The 20,902-nt window shown below is 39.9% G+C and overlaps 1 protein-coding gene across 5 annotated transcripts in view; it reads left to right on the top strand.

Annotated features, from left to right (window-relative positions):
* The window catches only part of Trpm6 (transient receptor potential cation channel subfamily M member 6), a 160,557-nt gene that overhangs the window by 56,134 nt on the left and 83,521 nt on the right, over positions 1–20,902 (top strand). For all 5 annotated transcript variants that reach the window (XM_087908041.1, XM_087908040.1, XM_085693686.2 and 2 more), the window contains 8 exons: positions 7,645–7,819; positions 9,721–9,889; positions 10,375–10,498; positions 11,618–11,690; positions 11,818–11,918; positions 17,167–17,301; positions 18,262–18,315; positions 19,373–19,513. In XM_087908041.1, coding sequence (XP_087764167.1) covers positions 7,645–7,819; positions 9,721–9,889; positions 10,375–10,498; positions 11,618–11,690; positions 11,818–11,918; positions 17,167–17,301; positions 18,262–18,315; positions 19,373–19,513 — 972 coding nt within the window. The remainder of the gene's footprint in view (positions 1–7,644; positions 7,820–9,720; positions 9,890–10,374; positions 10,499–11,617; positions 11,691–11,817; positions 11,919–17,166; positions 17,302–18,261; positions 18,316–19,372; positions 19,514–20,902) is intronic.

Genomic DNA, 20,902 nt, shown 5'->3' with positions numbered 1-20,902 from the left:
TCTGTGTATAGGAGGGCTACTGATTTTTTTGAGTTATTCTTGTATCCTGCTACATTACTGAATATGTTTACGAGTTGTAAAAGTTACTTGGTAAAATTTTGGGGATCGCTTACGTAAACCATCATATCATCAGCAAACAGTGAGAATTTGACTTCTTTTCTGATTTGTATCCCCTTGATCTCCTTTTGTTGTTTTATTGCTCTAGTTAGACCTTCAAGAACTATATTAAATAGATATGGAGAGAGTGGACAACCTTGCCTTGTTCCTAATTTCAGTGGGGTCACTTTGATTCTCTCTCCATTTAGTTTGATGTTGACTGTTGACTTGATGTATATACTGCTTTTATTAGGGTTAGGTATGCTCCATGAATCTCTGCTCTTTCCAAGACCTTTATCAGGAAGGGATATTGTATTTTGTCAAAGGCCTTTTCAGCATCTTAATAAGATGATAATGTGTTTTTTTCAGCTTGCTTATTTGGTGGATTACATTGACAGATTTTTGTATGTTGCCATCCCTGCATCTCTGGGATGATGCCAACTTGATCATGGTGGATGATTTTTCTGATGTGTTCTTGAATTCTGTTTGCCAGTATTTTATTGAGTATTTTTGCATCAATGTTTATTGATTGATATTGGTCTGTAATTCTCTTTCTTAATAATGTCTTTGTGTAGTTTAGGTATCAGGGTAATTGTAGCCTCATAAAAAGACTTTGACAACATTCCTTCTGTTTCTATTGTGTGGAACAATTTGAGAAGTATTGATATTAGTTCTTTGAAAATCTTGTAGAATTCTATGCTGAAACCATCTGGTCCTGGGCTTTTTTTTTTTTGGTTGGGAGACTTTTGATGACTGTTTCTATTTCTTTAGCAGTTATAGGTCTATTTAATTTGCTTATCTGGTCTTGATTTAATTTTTGTAAGTGGTATTTATCTAGAAAATTGTCCATTTCCTTTAAGTTTTCCAATTTTGTAGAGTACAGGTTTTTGAAATATGAGCTAATGATTCAACACAGTAATTCTTATAAATTGGACCATGCTATTCTCTTTGTCAAATTCTTGAGTGGGTCCATCCTGCATACAACCAATGTATAGAGCCTTGTAGTGTTTTACACAAAGAACAAATCACACTGTTAAGTTGGCCCTTTCTACTTGTTTTTTCCTAGCTTATATTCTGCTCTGCTTCATTCATTCCTGTGTACTCATTCATTGTATATGTAAGAGTATTGTGTTTTTGTATGTGTGTATGTAAGAGTATGTGTATGTATGTTTGTATGTGTAAGAATATGTGTATGTGTGTGTAGAATATGTGTGTGTATGAATGTGTGTGTGTGATGTGTACAGACAGGTATACTTGCATGTATATATGTAGACTTGTGTACAGTCAGAACACAACCTTGGTATTGTTTCTCAGGTACCCTATATCTTCCTTTGCCTTTCTTTTGAAATATGGTCTCTCACAGGTCTAGAGTTCACTGACAATGCTAGGATGGCCAGTCAGTGAACCCCAGGGTTCTGCCAATTCTATCTCCCTAGTACCAACAATACAAATATGTGCACATATACCACCATGCTTGACTTTTTCCCCCACCTCCCCTAGCCCTACTGTTTTTTTTAAATGTGCATTCTGGGGACAGAAGTCAGTTCCTCATAGACTCTTTGTCATCTGAACCATCTCCCCAGACCCATATCTGTTTCTATCTTTGCCTGTTGATAGGGAACGGACTGTCTAAACTTATGTATAAAGCACATGTGTGTTTGTTGTTGAAAGTATAATGCATTAGTAAAAGATTCAAGGAGTTAATTATTGATAATATTTGATATGCTACCATTTTAGAATTTGGTTACACATTTGTATATGTCTAGAGTTAAAATGCTTGTTGTATGTATGTGTGTGTGTATGTGGTTTATGAATCTGTGCACATGTGTGTACATGTGCATGCCCATGGGTATGTCTGTGGAGGTCATAGGTCAATGCTAAATACCTATGGGTATTTCTATTGCTCTTCACCTTAAATTTTGAGAGTCATCTGCTGAATCTAGAATTTGCTGTTTGGCTAGGCTGGCCCTCTGCTAAGCCCTCAGAATTTACCCATCTATCCCCACAGCACTAGTGTTGAAGATACATATTGTCCTGCCTGGCTTTTGATGTGGGTGCTGGGGATCTGAGTGTAGGTCCTCATGCTTGTGCAGTAGCACATTACCATGTGAGCCTTTGCCACAGTTCCTACAAAATCTGTTTTTAAAAACAGATGAATCTGATATTTACTGTTTGATTATTCAACAGGTTTTTTTTAATGGTAGTTGCTACACACTGGTCATGGTTTATTTTGACTTGTATTTTGGAAAGTCCACATATTAAACAGTGGCAATGCTCCAACCATGAATTCTTGTGTACCATTTCTTAGTTTTAATGGCTATTGATTTGTTGTTCAACTTTGTTTCATTTATTTTTTTATCCATTTCCAAGTAATGGTGTTCATTACTTTGAAACAAACTACAGACATCAAATAATTGTATCTTCAAAATAAGAATTAAAAAAATCCCCCTTTTAGTCAACTCACAAAGTAGTAGGTTTCCACAGGACTTTCCCCACAATTCCTTATCTTATTAACTGTCCCATCTCTTTTTTCTATTCTTCTTCCTGAATTCCAGATTAAACCTTTCACTTGCAGAATCCCCTCCCTCTGCTTTCATATCACGTGTTCTAGTGTCTATTCCTTGCCATGCCTTACCCACCTTATGTCTATTTTCTTGGTCCCTTGTCTTTATAGATATTCACTCTGGATTAAACAAAGGAACATAAAAAATTGAAGCTATATATAAATGAAAGCCAATGTTGGATAGCTTTTATTTTTAGGCTTTCTATTACAAAGCTTAAAATTGATATATTTGCTTATATGTCCTTTGCATATACTTACCAGATTCCTTGCTTTTAGTAGTATAGAATATCATATCCATGGTTTTGTAGAAAATTAATGACAAAATCTATCTTAAAATTGTTTGTTTTTGCCCAACCTCCTTCTAAATATTATGATCACATGCAGAAAATAAACCATTAGTATGTGATCTGGGTACTATTTATAAAAATCTATTACTCCTATCAACATACACACATGCATGCTTGCACGCACACACGCACACACCCTATGCATTTAAAACCTAGCTCTGTTACTTTTCATGGCTCTGTGGATGTGACAATTAACTTCAATGATTTAGGTATTTGTTTTGTTAACTAAAACACACAGATAACTACAGCAACAGAAATCTTTAGTTAGCATAAGTATAGCAAATAATTCTTCAGTTTTTATACTAAGATCTATTTAAGTGCTTAGTAGTTGTTATTCATAATTGAAATTTTCTGAGTTTGATAAAGGGATTGAGCATTGAATTTGTATCAAATTTCAATAACCAACATCATTTTCAGCTTTAAAAAATTCACAAAACTTTGAAGCTAGGATTTGCAAATAAAAGAAAACATACAGGATTTGTTTGTCTAGGTCTGGATTACTTCAGTCAGTATAATTTTTCCAATTCTATTTGTTTCTCAACAAGCCTCATTTTTCTTCATAGATGAATAAACTTCCATAAGGTATTTTGGAAGTTTTGTTAGGTATTCATTTATTGATGGCTAATAGGCTGAAACCATTTCCTAGGTATTGTAACCAGAGCATCAATGAATGTAGATGTGTAGGCACCTCTGTGATAAAATGTAGAATCCTTTGGGTGTTTGCCCAGAAGTGGGGTTGTTGGGCCATATGGCAGTTCTATTTTAAATTTTTTTTAAGCAACTTCCAGGTTGATTTCCAAAGTGACTACACCAGTCACACTCCTACTAGCAGTGTAGGATTTCTCTTTCCCCACATCTTTTCCAGGATTTGCAGTCATTTGTTTTCTTGATTGACTGAGGTGAGATAGAATCTCAAAGTAGTTTTGATTTGCATTGCCATGGTGGCTAAGGATGTTGGGCACTTTAAAAGTTTTCATTGTTAGTCTATACTTTTAAAATGTTTTTGTTCAGTTCCTCAGCCCATATTTAATTGAGTTGTTTTAGTTTTTTGATGCTTAGCTTGTTAAATTTTTTACATATTCCAGATATTAATCCTCTATAGGATGTGTAAGTGGTAAAGGTCTTGTTCCATTTTGAATTCTGCCTCTTCAATTGATTAATAGTCTCTTTTGTTGTACAGAAACCTCTAAATTTCACGACGTCTTTTTTTTTGGTCAATCATTGGTTTTTTTTTTTTCCTATGGCTGGAGATCTAGTTAGAAAGCTATCCCCTTATCTATATCTTAAATTGTTTTATATTTTTTTCTTCTAGAAGCTTCTGAGTTTCAGGGCTTACATTAAGATACTTCTAAAATATATGGGCAATTTAAGAAAATATCATTATAATACTATTAAAGTTCCCAAAAATTAACAATAATTAATGAGTACCCTTGACTTCTCAGTGCAATCTAGTTTTTTATTTCTTCATGGTTTAAAATTTTTGATTAATCTATATTCATCACATAAAGTAATATACTTCATTACAACATCTTCACACATATATGCATGTAACATATCTGACTTAACTCTAGGTGTATTTTTCTTTCCCACCTGCTAGTTCCCAAGTAACCAACACAGAGACTCAATATTTATTATAAATGCTGAGCCCATAGCACAAGCTTAATATTAACTAGCTCTTACAACTTAAATTAACCCATTTCTTTTCATCTATGTGCTGCCATGTGGCTTGTGGCTTTACCTCTCCTCCGGCATGTCTTGGTCCCTCTACATCTCTCGGTGACTCTGAGACTCTGTCCTTCTTCTATCTGGCATTCTCAGTTTGGCTCTCCTGCCTAACCTTATCTTGTCCAGCTCTTGGCCAGTCAACTTCTTTATTAAAACAATTTGAATGACAAATCTTTGCAGCATACATAAGGATTATTCTACAGCACATATCTGTTCCCCCTTTACCCTCACTTGTCCTCCACTTACCATGTTTCTCTTTCTCTTCCAGAAGAGTATTCCCCTACTTTAATGTCTTTAAAATCTAAATTCAATATAGTTTCATACTTTTAAATCTTTTGATTTTTATTAAGCAACAATGTTTTATATATTGTGATGGACCAGTACATTTTTTTTATTTTCAATTTTCCTTATTGACTTATAGTTCATTTTGCCCTGTATATGACTTATAATGCCCCTATTATGACTTATAATTGATACTTACAATTAATTGCCCCTCTAATTTGTTGAAGAAATTAAACCATTTGCCTCAAAAAGTTTCTAACAGTTTTTTAGATATAGCCTATTGAAGCAGACCTAGCATGTTTTTTGTCTCTTGTCTTTCTTGTAAATTGCTAGTTTGATCTACAAGTGTGATCATATTCAGATTTCTTTTGTGCAAATTTATGCCTTGAGAGGAGCTATATCCCTTTTATGTAATATTTGATATCTACCAATTTATGATTTTTGGCAGCCATTATCTAGATTCAATTTTCAACAGTATTATGTCCTAGTTAGGTTTTCTATTCCCGTGATAAAGCCCATGACTAAAAACAACTTAGGGAGAAAGGCTGTATTTGTATTGTCATGAGACAGGAACTAAAGCAGAGACCATGGAAGAGTGCTGTGTGCTAGCTTGCTCCTTCTGACTTGCTCACTTTGCTTTCTTATACACCACAGGACCATTTGCCCAGGGGTGATATGACACACAGTTGCTTGAGCTCTTCTACATCAGTTATTAATCCAAAATTCCTCATAGGCTTGCCTATAAGCCAATCTGATGGAGGCATTTGCCGAGTGAAGGTCCCCCTTCTCAGATCATTCTAGCTTGTGTCACGTTGACAAAAAACTAACCAATGTAGGTATCAAATGATATTTAATTGTAGCATTCTTATTGTACTTACTAGCTTAATACCCTATAAAGAAAAATATTTTCATCAACATATATATCATCTTGTGCTACATGAGAATACAGAAAGGGGAAGGTACTACCTGATACCTTATTTGGCAGTTTTAAAAACCTTGAGACGTTCACCTATTATTCTTCAAAGGTGAAAGATGACTTAGAGCTTATGAATTTTTTATTTTTTTCTCCTATTTATTGATTTTTATTGAGCTCTACTTTTTGTCTGCTCCCCTCCCTGCTTCTCCCCTCCCCTCTTCAAGCCTCCCCCAAGGTCCCCATGCTCCCAATTTACTCAGGAGAGCTTGTCTTTTTCTACTTCCCATGTAGATTAGATCTATGTAAGTCTCTCTTCGTGTACTCATTGTTGTCTAGGTTCTCTGGGATTGTAATTTGTAGACTGGTTTTCTTTGCTTATGTTTATGAATTTTAAGCTTTTTGATGTGTTCTCATCTATTCATCCTGTGACTGATGTAGTGACGTTTCATTAGTATTTTAATAAAGTTTGCCTGAGGATCAGAAAAGTAAAATAACCACACTGGCCAACCTTGCAGACTAGGCAGCAATGACATGCACCTTTAGTCCCAGGAGCCACACTAACTTGCCATAGAAGTCAGACAGTAGTGGCACATGTCTTTCATCCCATAACTACAGGGGATTACAAGGTGGGAGGAGATAGCGCTCAGTCTCATTCTGAGAATCCTGGAGGTAGGATTGCTGTTTCAAACTGAGGTAGAGGTAAGAGCCAGTGGCTGCCTATTTTGCTTTTCTGACCTTCAGGTTGAACTCTAATTTCTGTCTCTGAGTTTTTGTTAATCATGCTTCACTCTGATTGTTTATGAGGTTTAGTATCTGTGTATATTTTTATGCATTACCATAATTCAACCCCATAACATTGTCAATATTAAGCATTTCTCCCAGTTTTTATTTTGCATTTTTTTATAAATGCACAGCTTGTAGTAAACCTACCAGTGACTTTCCCTCTGGTTTCTGGCCTCTGCTTTATGCTGTGAAATTATAAAGTTAATCATTAAAGGCTAAGGTCTGTTATTTCTTTGAAGTCTTACAAAAACCTTGTGGTATTGGAAGGATCATTATCCTTACTTCTACAAGAGAAAAAGCGAGACAGAAATTACTGAGAGTTAAAATTAGCCCGAGATTACACTTGGAAATAAGAAGCAGAGCAGCTTAAGGGAGAGTCCATAAATGTAACAAAGACCCTGAAGTCACACTGCTGTCTGTTAGCCTGTATTTCATTTGGAATATGTGAAAAAATAGTACCAAAATGTTATTCGAAAGTTTACTAGAATAATTTTCTTTTGGATAGTGGTGTAGTCTATGGACTGGTGCCCATCCTTGAACAGTTTTTTAATGGTCAGAAACAAGGTAAGTACCGAAAATGAGAAATTATTTTTTAGAACCATTTTAGTAATATGACTACCATGTCATCTAAGCCCATGGTGCCATGGCCGGGTGCTTATCCTGCTGACCTGGGTAGGGCATGTGGGCATTGCTCAGCTTGTCTTTTTCATGCACCGCGAGGTCCCCTATTGATGGAGGGCATCGTTTGATCTGTAAGAAATGAGAACTAATTTAAAAAGATAAGCTTGTTGAGAAATACGGTCCTAAATCGTCAGTAATACTTTTCATCTAGATAGGGTGCTCCACTAGTGTAGACAAACAGGGCTTAGAGTCGGCGAGGTCTGTGGAAGGACTCTGAGCTCTGAGGCCCCCTCGTCCTTGCTGTCTCCCAGGTAGTGTGCATGTACCAGCCTGTGAGTGGCAACCCGTTCAGTAAGCTCACCACCCTCAACTCCATGCACTCTCACTTCATCCTGTGTGACGATGGGACAGTGGGCAAGTATGGGAATGAGGTGAAGCTCAGGCGGAACCTGGAGAAGCATCTCTCCACGCAGAAGATCCACAGCTGTAAGTTCCATCGGGGCCCGGCATCTGGCGGCCGCGGGGTGGGGGGCTGGGAGCTTGCTAGTGAACCAGGTGCCTCCTTGCCATCTACTCAGGGTGAGCAGACCTCAGGGGCTCCCTGCCTTCGAGCAGCCAGAGCGTCCAGCTAACACGCATGAGCCAAAAGATAGAGGAAAGCAGGATGTTGGTTGATACAGCATTGTTGGTGACATTAGGACAGAGGAAGACGTCTTTTGGGGGACAGGGTAGTCGGGGCAGATTTCCTCATGAATGAAACTTTAGCAAGGCATCCAAGAGAGTGTAGGGCTAGACAGAGAGCAATAGGGAAGTGTCCATGTGTAAAAGGGAGTGGCTAAGGAGAAATAAAAAGATGAACTCAAGAGGAATATGCATCTGAGCTTTGTTTGTCAAGGAAGACTGAAATTTCATGTGTGTGCCCTCGGCAGGGAAGGAGTTAAAAATCAGCACTCAGGGTACGGGTTAAAACCTGTAGAAAGAAGAGTTTGGAAGGCATTAAGGCTGTGCCGTGTTCACACTGGTGCTGTAAGAATGTCACTTTTTGGCTGGAGAGTACATGTAGCAGACAGTGGCAATCCTTTTGGCATTACAGTTATGTGGTAAGGGGCTTGTCTAGCACGTGTGAGGCTCTGTTCCAACCCAGCACTGCCAAGATCCGTCCTCCCTCCTCAGCAGCAGCAACGACAACAAATGGCCATTTGGTGCTGTCTGTGGAGCAGGCGTGCTAGTCAGGCTGGCTAGAGAATCCTTCTAGAAAGAGGCGGGTGCGGGGAGGCTACTGCTTTCTGAAGGGACGGAGACTTTTTACTCAGGCGTCACCAAGTGGGCCCTGAGTTGTACTGAGCCAAGTCTTCCTTAAGATACCCGTACCCTTCAAGGGGCTCTAGTTCTTTGCCCCCTTCGCATGGTGGGTGCGGAAGTAAGTCCCTTTAGTTTTTGTTGTTGCTCCTTTGAGGCAGCAGCAAGTGTGGGATTAGAGACAACTCCGTGTTTGTTGTCTGTGAGCTTGGGCAATGGAGCTAACACTTGTGAAACTTTTAAACTTTATAAGTGTAAAGATTTGTCTATCTCGAACATTCGTTGCAGAAACCGAGAAAAAAAAAATGTGTTCAATAATGTCTTAGATTCCCCCATGATGAGATTCTCTGACAACAGCAACCGCGGGAAGGTTGAGCTTGGTCTGGCTCTCAGTTCAAGGGTATGGGCCATCATGCTGGGGTGGTCAAGGCCACAGCAGCTTGAAGAAATTGGTTCTCTCGCATCCACAATCAGGAGGCAGAGGGAAATAAACGTGTGTTAGTGTTCCACTTGTTTTTCTTCATTTTATACAGTCTGGGAAGCTCTTGCCAGAGAATAGTCCTGTTCACATTCAAGATGGTTCTTCCCATATCAATAAGTGCAATCAAGATAATCTCCCACAGGCGTGCCTAGAGGGCCATCTCTCAGGGGATTCCAGACTCGTCCTAGTTGACAGCTAACACTAATCTGCCTCTTGCTTTGCACAGGATGTCTTTGGGGCAGAGGCCCAAGCAGCCCCCAGAAGCCAAGATCTTGGGGCCTTGTGAGCTTCAGGAAGTGGGATGTGAGCATGGGCTTCTCCTGGCAGTCATCCTGCATAGATCCCTGTCTTAGGGTTTCTATTGCTGTGAAGAGACACCAGGATCAGGCAACTCTTATAAAGGAAAACATTTAATTGGGGCTGGCTTACCGTTTCAGAGGTTTAGTCCATTATCATCATGGCAGGAAGTAAGGTAGCACACAGGCAGACATGGTGCTCGAGATGTACCTGAGAGTTCTACATCCAGATCAGCAGAAAGCAGGAACAGAACACCACACTAGACAAGAAAGCTTTGTGACAGTGTGGTACTGTTTGTGACCTGAAACAGGCTCAAGACAAGGTGTGCCCGTGGTGGGGTTGGTGGTGGAAGGAGGCCCCAACGTCATCCTCTCGGTGTGGGAGACTGTCAAGAACAAGGAGCCTGTGGTGGTGTGTGAGGGCACAGGCCGAGCTGCTGACATCCTGGCCTTCACCTACAAACACTTGGAGGACGGAGGGTGAGTTGCTGACTCTTCTGTTCTGAAAATATGGTGACTATTCCTTCTGTGCGTGTTCGTGGGCCAGATGAGCCACGTGCAGAGACAGCCATTCCTCTTTCAGTGACTGAATTTGTGCAGTAGACTCCCACCCTGTAACTGGGAGAGTTGCTATTGTCTCAGTTGAGCAACCGCCTGCCGTTTCAGGCGATCAGACCATCTGACAATATTATACCCAGACTGTGAAAACGCACTGCCTTCTGGAACCCTATCAGATCAAGAAGACTAGTTTAGAATGTATTGTTTCAGGGGACCTGGTGGATGAATACTTCTCACATTACACTTCATCCTCTCCGCACCCCTCTCTCCCTGCCATGTATTTGCTTATTGCTCATGGACTCTCTTGAGGGCATGTTTCTCAGTAGGGTACCCACATGGAGTACCCTACTAGCATCCGTGCTACTGGCTTGGCCTCTTCAAGTTACGCCCATTTATTTCTCCGCCAGGATGCTGCGCCCTCAAGTGAAAGAAGAGATCATCTGCTTGGTTCAGAGCATGTTCAACTTTAGCCTTAGGCAGTCTAAGCACCTTTTCCAAATTCTAATGAACTGCATGGTGCACAAGGATTGTGTAAGTATGATGAGTTGATGGCTTAAAAAAAAAAAAGCCACCTTCTGGATATCAAAATATTTATTTTCACATTTTTTTTTTAAAAAAATGCATGGAATACCCATTTTGAACTTTGATGGATATGACTCTGCAAATTTGACCCTCCAGTTGTGTAAACTTGGATTCCTGCTCCACCTCCACTCTTACCCTTCATGTTTTGCATTTCAGATTCAATCTGGGACAAAGCACTTACAAAAACATATTACACAAAAGTTGCCAAACATAAACATTTGCAAGGGCTGCAAGAGTGGCTCCAGGAGTCCAGTGGACCCAAATCTGCTGTGTTAGATGACCACAGCGCACGCGCACGCGCGCACACACACACACACACATATATATCAAGTCTAAAAATCTAGAAAGGAGACCAAAAAAAGGGTAATACCAAACGATGAAGGATAGGGATGTGTATGTGGTGGGTCAAAGGACACACAGGACATCAAAGAGGAAGAGAATCTGTTGGGAGGGTGCCCGGGGACACAAAAGTACCAATGGATGTGGAGATGGTGGAAGCAAGAACCACATAATCATCATATTTCATTAAAAAGTGTCACAGTGGATCTGACACATTCTATGCTTTTTTTTTTTTAAGTCAGTCTCATACTAGAATGCCCTGGGCACTTACATCATGAAGAACGCAGCTCATTGGACCAACCGTGGGCTCCATGGTCACCATCTCACTGAGGTCAGGATGAACATTTGAGGAGTCACTTCTCATCGTGAAGCAAAGGTCTTAGTTTCAATGTTCATGTGCACAGAGGGCTCTCACAGTTTTTCCTTCCATAGGAGAGTGATTCAATTTACATAGAGTTGACAATGGGGCGTTTTACCCGAGGAGGATGCATCGTGAGCTCCACGACATGTGAGATTTTTAGTGTTTATTTTTTCCGAGTGCCTCTAATTCTTTGTCACCCTATTTGAAACAGTTTTTCTTCTGTAAGTCACATAACACCATGCTGTTTTTAAATTACAAAAGCAGGACCATTTTCTTCAGTAGCTGAAGTGTTCGTCTCATTGGTACCATTTGAAGATATGTCTGTGGTAGTTTCTAAACCGCATGACTTTTGATTTCCCCCGTCACAGATTACCATATTTGATGCTGATTCTGAGGAGCACCAAGACCTTGATTTGGCAATCCTCACGGCTTTGCTGAAGGGTGAGTGGCCCACCAACTTCACAGTTCCTCCTCCCTTCCCCTTCTCGTGTTCTAGAGGATTCTATGCTTTTCAAGTAGATAGTTTTGAAGAGAATATATGATTTTTCCTTTCTTCCCCCCCCCCCAGGCACAAGCTTATCAGTGTCAGAACAATTAAACCTGGCAATGGCTTGGGACAGAGTGGACATAGCCAAGAAACATATCCTAATTTATGGACAACACTGGAAGGTATAATGAAAATGAAGTGTTTTTTTAAAGGTATTTTGCATATTGGTTTGTTCAAGAGGGACAAAGAAAAAATTGGAGCAGAGATAGTATCGCTCTGATGGGTAGGAAGTCAGGGAAGCAAAGGCATGTCTCTTTCTTGGTTTGCCTCCTCAAAAACAAAATTTCTCTGGCTTCATGGAAGATGAAATAGGAAGTCAAAAGATCAAAAGAATGGAAAGAGCTTAAATTTATTTTTAATGAGTTAGATTTTGTTTTTTATTATTTATAACTTAAATATTATCTTAGTGTCTTACTTACCTTTACATGAAAATGTAGTATTTGTAGTGAAACATGAGAGACTGTCACAAGAAGACTCAAAACAAATACATTTTGAGTCCTAAACCTCTTTTTTTGATATTTATTGAGCTCTACATTTTTCTCTGCTCCCCTCCCTGCCTCTCCCCTCACCTCTTCAACCCTCCCCGAAGGTCCCCAAGCTCCCAATTTACTCAAGAGATCTTGTCGTTTTCTACTTTCTACTTCCCATGTAGATTAGATCTATGCAAGTCTCTCTTAGTGTCCTCATTGTTGTCTAAGTTCTCTGGGATTGTGGTTTGTAGGCTGGCTTTCTTTGCTAAACATAAAATTTATGTTTAAAAACCACATATGAGTGAGTACATGTGATAATTGTCTTTCTGTGTCTGGGTTACCTCACTCAAAATAATGCTTTCTAGCTCCATCCATTTTCCTGCAAAATTCAAGCTGTCATTATTTTTTTCTGCTGTGTAGTACTCCATTGTGTAAATGTACCACATTTTCTTTATCCATTTTTTCAGTTGAGGGGCATTTAGGTTGTTTCTAGGTTCTGGCTATGACAAACAAAGCTGCTATGAACATAGTTGAGCATATGTCCTTGTGGCACGATTGAGCATCCTTTGGATATATGCCCAAAAGTGGTATTACTGGGTCTTGAGGAAGGTTGTTTCCTAATTTTCTGAGAAATCGTCACACTGACACCCAAACGGGCTGCGCCAGCTTGCATTCCCACCAGCAATGCAGAAGTGTTCCCTTTACCCCACAACCTCTCCAGCATAGGTTGCCATCAGTGTTTTTGATCTTGGCCATTCTTACAGGTATGAGATGAAATCTCATATTAGTTTTGATTTGCATTTCTCTGATGACTAAGGATATTGAACATTTCCTTAAGTGTCTTTGAGCCATTTTAGATACCTCTGTTGAGATTTCTCTGTTTAGGTCTATACTCCATTTTTTAAATTGGATTATGTATTCTTTTGGTGTCCAATTTCTTGATTTCTTTGTATATTTTGGAGATCAGACCTTTGTCTTATGTGGAGTTAGTGAAGATCTTTTATCATTCTGTAAGCTGTCGTTTTGTCTTGTTGACCGTGTCCTTTGTTTTACAGAAGCTTTTCAGTTTCAGGAGGTCCCATTTATTAGTTGTTTCTCTCAGTATCTGTGCTGCTGGGGTTATATTTAGGAAGTGGTTCGGAGTGCCAATTCGTTCAAGTGTACTTTCCACCTTCTCTTTTATAAGGTTCAGTGTGCCGGCTTTATGTTGAAGTCTTTGATCCATTTGGACTTGAGTTTTGTGCATGGTGATAGCTATGGGTCTATTTTCATTCTTCTACATGTTGATATCCAGCACCACTTGTTAAATATACTTTCTTTTTTCCATTTGAAATTTTTTGCTTCCTTGTCAAAAAGTCCTTAACCTCTTAACCCAGTGAAAACACAATGTGTGTCTTTTGCCTCTGGTTAGTCCTTCCTTACACTCTGTCATCAGCTGTGCTGTGAAGAGCCAGACTAGATCACAAATCTAAAATGACTACAGGAGCTCCTTTTGACTAAACCAAGATAAAAACTACAAATGGCAAGCCAAGATGAAGGGAACAGTTACTGCCAAGAAAAACCTTTATTCCACAAGTTGTCTTCAAAAAGACTTGAGAATCACCTCCGAGGCCAGCATGCCATAAGACTGAATCTCCTCTCCTCCAGTCACGCCTCTGCTGTGTGGGCTATGATCACAGCTGTCCGGGGAACTCTGCAGACATGTTAGCTAGAAATCCTGGCTCTGCTTTGGGACATATACTTCCCGGGTAGATGACTGAAGTAGGAGACAGGACTTGGTATCTGTGCCTTCACATTCCCTGTCCCTTTGCTGCTCAGTCTTGATTCAGCCTTTGCTCTGCACGTAGACATGCTGATCATTTGAAAAATGTTTTGTTTAAAGACAGTGAAGGCTTAACTTGACCACGGCCAGCTGGAGCGGGTCTGAGTTTCTTACGCATGCACTCCCTTTAACTCAAGCACTGCAAGTCCTTCATCCTTGTAACGAGGCCAAGAAGTTTGTGCAAGATGAGGACATGACCCTTTACTCAGCAGCTCCTGAGTGGAGCTGAACACTTTTTAATCCACCAAATAGAAGACCAGGATGCTTGTGCTTAAGAGGAATAGTGTTTGAAACTCTGCCCATGACTAATGGACAATCACCAAATCTTGGACCATTCCCATAAAAGAATCAAAGCTGGCAGCCTTTTGCTGAAGTGAGCAGCTGCTCTCTTTTGGTTTGGCCTCATTTCTACTGTTACCATACTGTTCTCTGATCTCAATAATAGAAATCAGTGAAAAGCAGAAAAATCTATTCAATATTCAATATTACAGTGGTAATAACCACCATTAATACTGTACTAAGAATTTAAATTGTGATTATACCTCAGTTGCATTTCATTCAAACTAACACTTTCACATGGGTTTAAAAACATCAAGTAAGGTTGCAAGGCTATGAAAATGATAATTTTGTGCTGCAATGAGCCTTCTACATTTGACAATTTTGACTATTCTGATACTTATAACTTTCTAGATTCTAAATTGCATCACAAGGATATCTTCCAATTCATTAAAAGTTAGAAATGTCTTGACCTTTCTGTCTTGCAAGGCTTGCTCTGGAGCCGGAGGTTCCTTCTGGTTTTGGATCTTGGATATCATTATGGGTTCTCCCTCAACAGCAAGCGAACTTCTTGCCCCTCTGCTCTGTTTCCTGTGCCTCAAGACTGCTTTTCTAGTTTTTCTCTTCTGTAATGATGACATGGATTCTTTCATTAAGAAAGAATGTGTGAAATAAATCTTCAGAAGGCCTAATATATGCCTGTATTTTAATTCATGACTATAAATATTTTCAAGTTTTTGTTACTACTACTACTACTACTATTATTTTGTTGTTGGGGGAAGGGGCACACATGCCATGGCATGCAAGTGAAGACTAGAGGACAACTTTGAGGGGTCATTTCTGTCCTTACAACTTAATGTAGGTTCTAAGGATCCATCTCAGGTTGCTGGGCTTTCAGGGCAAATGTTTTTGCCCAATGAGCTATCTTACTTGTCCTAGAACTACATTTTTTTCCCCTGCAGGATTTTGAATGCCTAGCACTGATGTTGACAAATGAACATAATTTCATCTTTAGGTCCTTTGTGACCAATTTTTTTCTCTTTCCTGGAACTTTTAAGATATTTTCTTTCTCCAAGGTTCTGAGCTTTCACAATAGTGTATATTAGGTCTTGTTTTAATTACTTTCCTACTGTCGTGATAAAACATCATGACCAAGGCAACTTCTGAAAGAAAACATTTAATTGGGCTTATGGTTTCAGAGGGTCAGAGTTCATGATGGCAGAGTGAAGGCTTGGTGGCAGGAACAGCTGAAAGCTCTTATGTCAGAACCACAAGCACAAAAAAGAGAGACACACTGGGAAGGGTGCAAGTCTTTTGAAACCTCAAAGCCTGGCCCCAGTGACACACCTCCTCTGACAAGGCCACACCCCCTAATCCTTCCCAAACAGTTCTATCAGCTAGAGCATTCAGATATATGATGCTCATTCACACAGCACAAGTCTACAGATTTGTTATGCACACGCCTTCAAACTTTATTCACAGTTCCATTCTATCCCCTCTGTTTTCTCTGCTCATTTTTTTGGATTCCTGTTTCCTGAATCAGGAATATTTACTCAGCTGCTGATAATTTTTTCTCTTGCTTTTCTTATGCTTGTGTTTGGTAAGTTTTCTCAACTTCTCAGCCTCAGTGAAGCCGTACTTTACTGATAGCATAGGGTTAGTCTATCAATTTTCATGAGCACATTTGTTTGCTGAGTGGACTGCCTTTCCCCTGTGTTCAGTGTCAACTGGAATAGATCTTATAAATAATTATGAGGCAATTATTTATAATATTAACAAACCATTATTTTATTGATAATTGATTAACTATTATCAATATTAAAATTATTAATAACAGCCCTTTGGAGGCTTTCCTCCTGAATTATTTGGTTCCACCTAGCTTTTTAGAAACATTTGTGTTCAATTTTTTTACTCAAGGGTGAAAGACAGAGAGGGAGCTATTTTGTGCACGGTGAGTTTGAACTTGCAAAGGGTCATCTGATGCCATTTGCTGGGGGACTCCTCAGTGTCAGCATATTTGCATCTTCTCTTGCGTTGGTGATAATGCCAGAAAAGAAGTGTCTATCCAAGCTGGGAGGAGCAAGCGTTACTGCTTGTAGTGAGGGTCAAGTGGGAACAATGACTTCCAAGTCCTAATGCTAAACTCAGCACGTGTACATTGATGTCACTGTGGTGTCATGGTTACATGGCATCCATCTGAGGGATCCTTGGCACTTCTCAGTTCAGTTGTTTGGCTTTGGGTGGGCTGCTGAGCCAACTACCACGTGACCAACTGCGTTTCACATTTCACACTGCAATCCTCATCTCCTGTCACCCCTTTGTACTTATGAATTGATTTGGTTAAATAAGTTCCTCTAATGTAGTTTTGGTGAACTTTTGGTAGGGAAAATCAGGTGAATACATTCCATACGCTACTTTTACCCCTCATGCAGATAAGGTTTAAATGGAAGAATTATGGTAACAAAAACAAAGCTAAAATCAATATTTTTAAAAAAATCAGACAAATGAATGAGTAAATATTTCCCTCCACTTTCAAATTAAAAACAAACCCAGAAACTCTTGGAATTTCATTAGAATTACATTTAAGACTCACCATCAGTTTGGGGGAGCTTTGAGGTTGGTAAAGGGTTTAGTTTCCTCACACAAGAACGTGAATCATTCTTGCCTATGTCTTTAGTTGGTCCCTGCTTTCTTAGGAAGATTGTATTTCATAATGATGACATCTATGTAGTGTTATCTGTGATTCTTGTTTCTCTCGTGTCAATTGTCTTCATACCTCTTCCTTATTTGTACCTCCCGAAGCCTGGTGTTCTAGAACAAGCAATGTTAGATGCCTTAGTGATGGATCGGGTGGATTTTGTGAAACTCTTGATAGAGAATGGAGTGAACCTTCACCGTTTCCTCACCATCCCCCGACTGGAAGATCTTTATAATACAGTGAGTATGGAACACTTCATGCCATCTTACTCAAGATTCATGCTCTCTTTATCTTAGGGCTTGTCTGTCTCCTTGAATGCTCATGTCCTAACATAGTTTTCAGAATGCGGACTTACTTCCTAACTTAAGTCACACCCTTACCATGGAATCATTTTATCTCAAGACAGAGACTACAGTGTGAATAAGAAAAAATTGCTTTTTGTTCAATTATTGGGAGTATCTTGACCTAAAGCCACTATTACTATGATGCTCGTGGGCCAGTGAGGTGGCTTAGTGGGTAAAGGCACTTGTGTCCAAGACTGAAGACCAAGTCCAACCCCTGAAACCTGCTTATCCATTGGGAAAATGTCCATTGCTCATGCCAGGCACCTTCCTGTATTGTCTCTCCTGCTTCTGTCAGTACTGCCTCCCTTCTTCATTGCTCCAGGTGCTTAGCAGTGATCTCTTTCTAGAATTTGCATTACTTTCAGCTTCTTTTTAGCCTGCACATCTTCACACTTTTGGCCACTTTTAGGACACATACTGCTCTTCATTTTCTCTTATTGTGAAGGCTCCCTTGAATCCCTCAGGAGACTGAACATAGTAAGGATTTGATAAAGTACCAATTGATAGAATGCACTTGTGTACAGAGACGTGTGACTATCTGATAGAGTTTGTATACAGTAAAGGAAGGTCATAAATGCTCAAGGTCTGTACTATTAACCACATAAAACTAATGCCCTTACTATCTCTCTATATAAACATGCTTTGATAATTACTTTGAATAATCACAACTTCTCTTGGGAAACTCGCTCTTCAGGATGAAGGTAGCTTAAGTTTCATTACCAAAGATGTTGAGGAAGGTTTTCAATGTTCTGGGTTGCCCATATAATTTGAAATACCTATGCAGTTCTGAAACACAGCTCCTCCGGCGTATGACAGTCTAATGAAATTCTTCTTTTTCTTCGTTTTTAATCACAGAAACAAGGACCAACTAATATGTTTTTGCGTCATCTTGTCCAAGATGTCAAACAGGTAACTTAAGTATGAAAGTTGAAAAATACTCTTTGCCTAATACCTTAGATTTGAGATAGTTGAGTGAAAATTTATAAAATGTGGGTTTGGATTTTGTTGTAAATTAACTTACTCTTTAATCACCAAATTTTACTTTTAGGGTTTCCCACTGTTTCTGTTTTAGTTTGTTCCATTAACTAAGTTACTTAGTAATGAGAAACATGTATCCGAAGAAGTGGTTCAGTGGCACAGTGCTTTACGTAAAACCTTGAGTCCAGTTGTCAACACCACACAAATAAACAAATAAACAGGCCAGATTTGGGGGTTCATGCTTATAACACTCAGGAGGCTGAGGCACGAGGATCCAGGTTTTAAAGGCAGCGTGGGCTACATATTAGACCCTGTCTCAAAAGAAACAACCAAAATAAATGAAGAAACATAAGCAATGGGCCAGCACCCCAATAGATTATATCTATCACAGAGCCAATGAGAACAGCAGTCACATGGGCTTTTGGGAATGTCTAGTGTGTGATTTCTGATATTTTCTGCTATCCTTGTTTTGAGCACCAGTGTCATCTTAGGGATGAAGACAATACCTCTGCGTGTGTTTGAGCCCTGTTGTAGGGAGTTAGGATGGTCAAACATCCTTGCTTGTGTTTTTCTCAGTGTTCTCATTGGATGTTGAGTAACATACAACTTGAAAATTTAAAAGTCTTTCATTTGCCACTGTGGTAAAAAGCTACCCACAGTACATTTTAAGAGTGCTCTCATTTTTTGAGCTTCGTATCTCGTTGGATAGTGTGTGGGCTGTCTGCTTCTGTTGACTTAGTTGGAGAGTCAGATGAAAGAGGGGTATTTACTTGGCAAACTTACAGTAAGCAAAGTTGTCTATGCTGATATAAATTTAAGTTATATTGACTTGAACTGTAACAAAAGGACTGGCCTGAATTCTTTCCTGAAACCTTGTCACAATATACTGAAGATAAAGGGATGGGTAAGTTAAATGTGTTGCCTTCCGAGAGCCTGGAAAAAGGAATAGAGGAGAAAAAAAGCTGTGAATCCTTGTTCTTCGTTGTAGCACACTCTTCTCTCGAGCTACAGAATAACGCTCATCGACATTGGGCTGGTAATAGAATACCTCATTGGTGGAGCCTACCGAAGCAGCTACACTAGGAAAAGCTTTCGTGTTCTCTACAACAACCTCTACAGAAAAAACAAGGTAAAATCATTGAAAAGTACCCCAGTGTGTGGAAGGGGAATTGCAAAGTGTGGTTTTAGGAAAATGGCTGAAGGAATCCCAGAGGCTTCGGTGATGGCCCTCCCATCTGAGGGCACATGCCACCTGCTGTCTGTAGAGCGCTCTGCAAAACGGTTTGTGAGCTGGCATGAGATGACTACAAAGAAACCTTTTAGAGGAAGCAGATTGATGGGTGAATTACCCACAATACAAAGCAGGATGCTGTGCTGTATTGACATGGAAGCCGTGTGTGATGAATCTGGCTTGAGAGCAGCTGCTATTTCTTTTCTTCCTTTTGAAAACAAAGAGATCAAAGGTCAAACTCTTAATAAATTTATTTCCAAAGACTAACAATGGCCTCTATAGTCCGGAGACTGCATATGGGCTAAGCGTGTAAGGATTATATTGGAGGATTAAAAAAAAAAAAAAAGGGTGTGAACTTACAAAAGGGAAAGGTTTTACAGATGAGAGTGTATTTTCTGTCATAGTTTTGGAAGAGCAAGATGATAAAGGCAGAGTTGCCATCACAGATCAGCAGTCAGAGGAGCCTAGTTCTTTTTAGAGATACAAACACCAGACAAGGAGCCCTGGACACTGACGTAGAGAGAAAGATGAAAACAGAGAAAGGCAGTGTTCCGAACTCAGGGCGGAGTTCTGCAGCGACACCAAGACCTTTGTCGGGGGTGGACAGGTGTGAGATTGGAATGTGGCTTGGGAGGAGGTCCCATAAGGAATGCGGGCTATCCAGCTGCTTGGGACCTTCATAAAGAATTGGAAGAAGTGCTAGCCCAACTTAAGTTTAGGAAATGAACTAAACAACCCCCACAAAACCACGCAAAATAGGGGAAACCACATCTCACCTAGGAAAGAACCTCTAATGAGGTTTCTGAGGACAAAAGACACCCAGGATCAGCTCCTGCCTTTGAAAGGAACGACACTACTGGGTGCCAGTGAGGACAGCACTGCTGTGTGGCCTTGGTGCAGCTGGTTTGCTCTTTCCTAGGAGGCTCCATTCCTGCTCGTTCTGGAAGCAGGCCATTCATATGACACTTCCCATTTCACTAGTGGCTTTTCCTGAATGTAGGTGATGGTGTTTCAGAGCAGACCACAGTCAGACCACAGTGCTAACACCGATGGAGTGTGGAGTCAGAGTGGTTTGACATCAAATCCTATTTGTCTTTTTACTTGGTTTACAAAGCATAATCTGTCAAACTGGGCAACGGAGGCACAAGCCTTTAATCCCAGCCCTGGGGAGGCAGAGGCAGGCAGTTTTCTGTGAGTTCGAGGCCAGCTTGGTCTACAAGAGCTAGTTCCAGGACACCTTGGGCTGTTACACAGAGAAACCCTGTCTTGAAAAACAAACAAAAAACC

The sequence above is a fragment of the Myodes glareolus genome, chromosome 7 (assembly GCF_982192425.1).
Source record: "Myodes glareolus chromosome 7, mMyoGla1.1, whole genome shotgun sequence".
Taxonomy (NCBI): domain Eukaryota; kingdom Metazoa; phylum Chordata; class Mammalia; order Rodentia; family Cricetidae; genus Myodes; species Myodes glareolus.
This window is presented reverse-complemented; position numbering and strand designations above follow the sequence as displayed.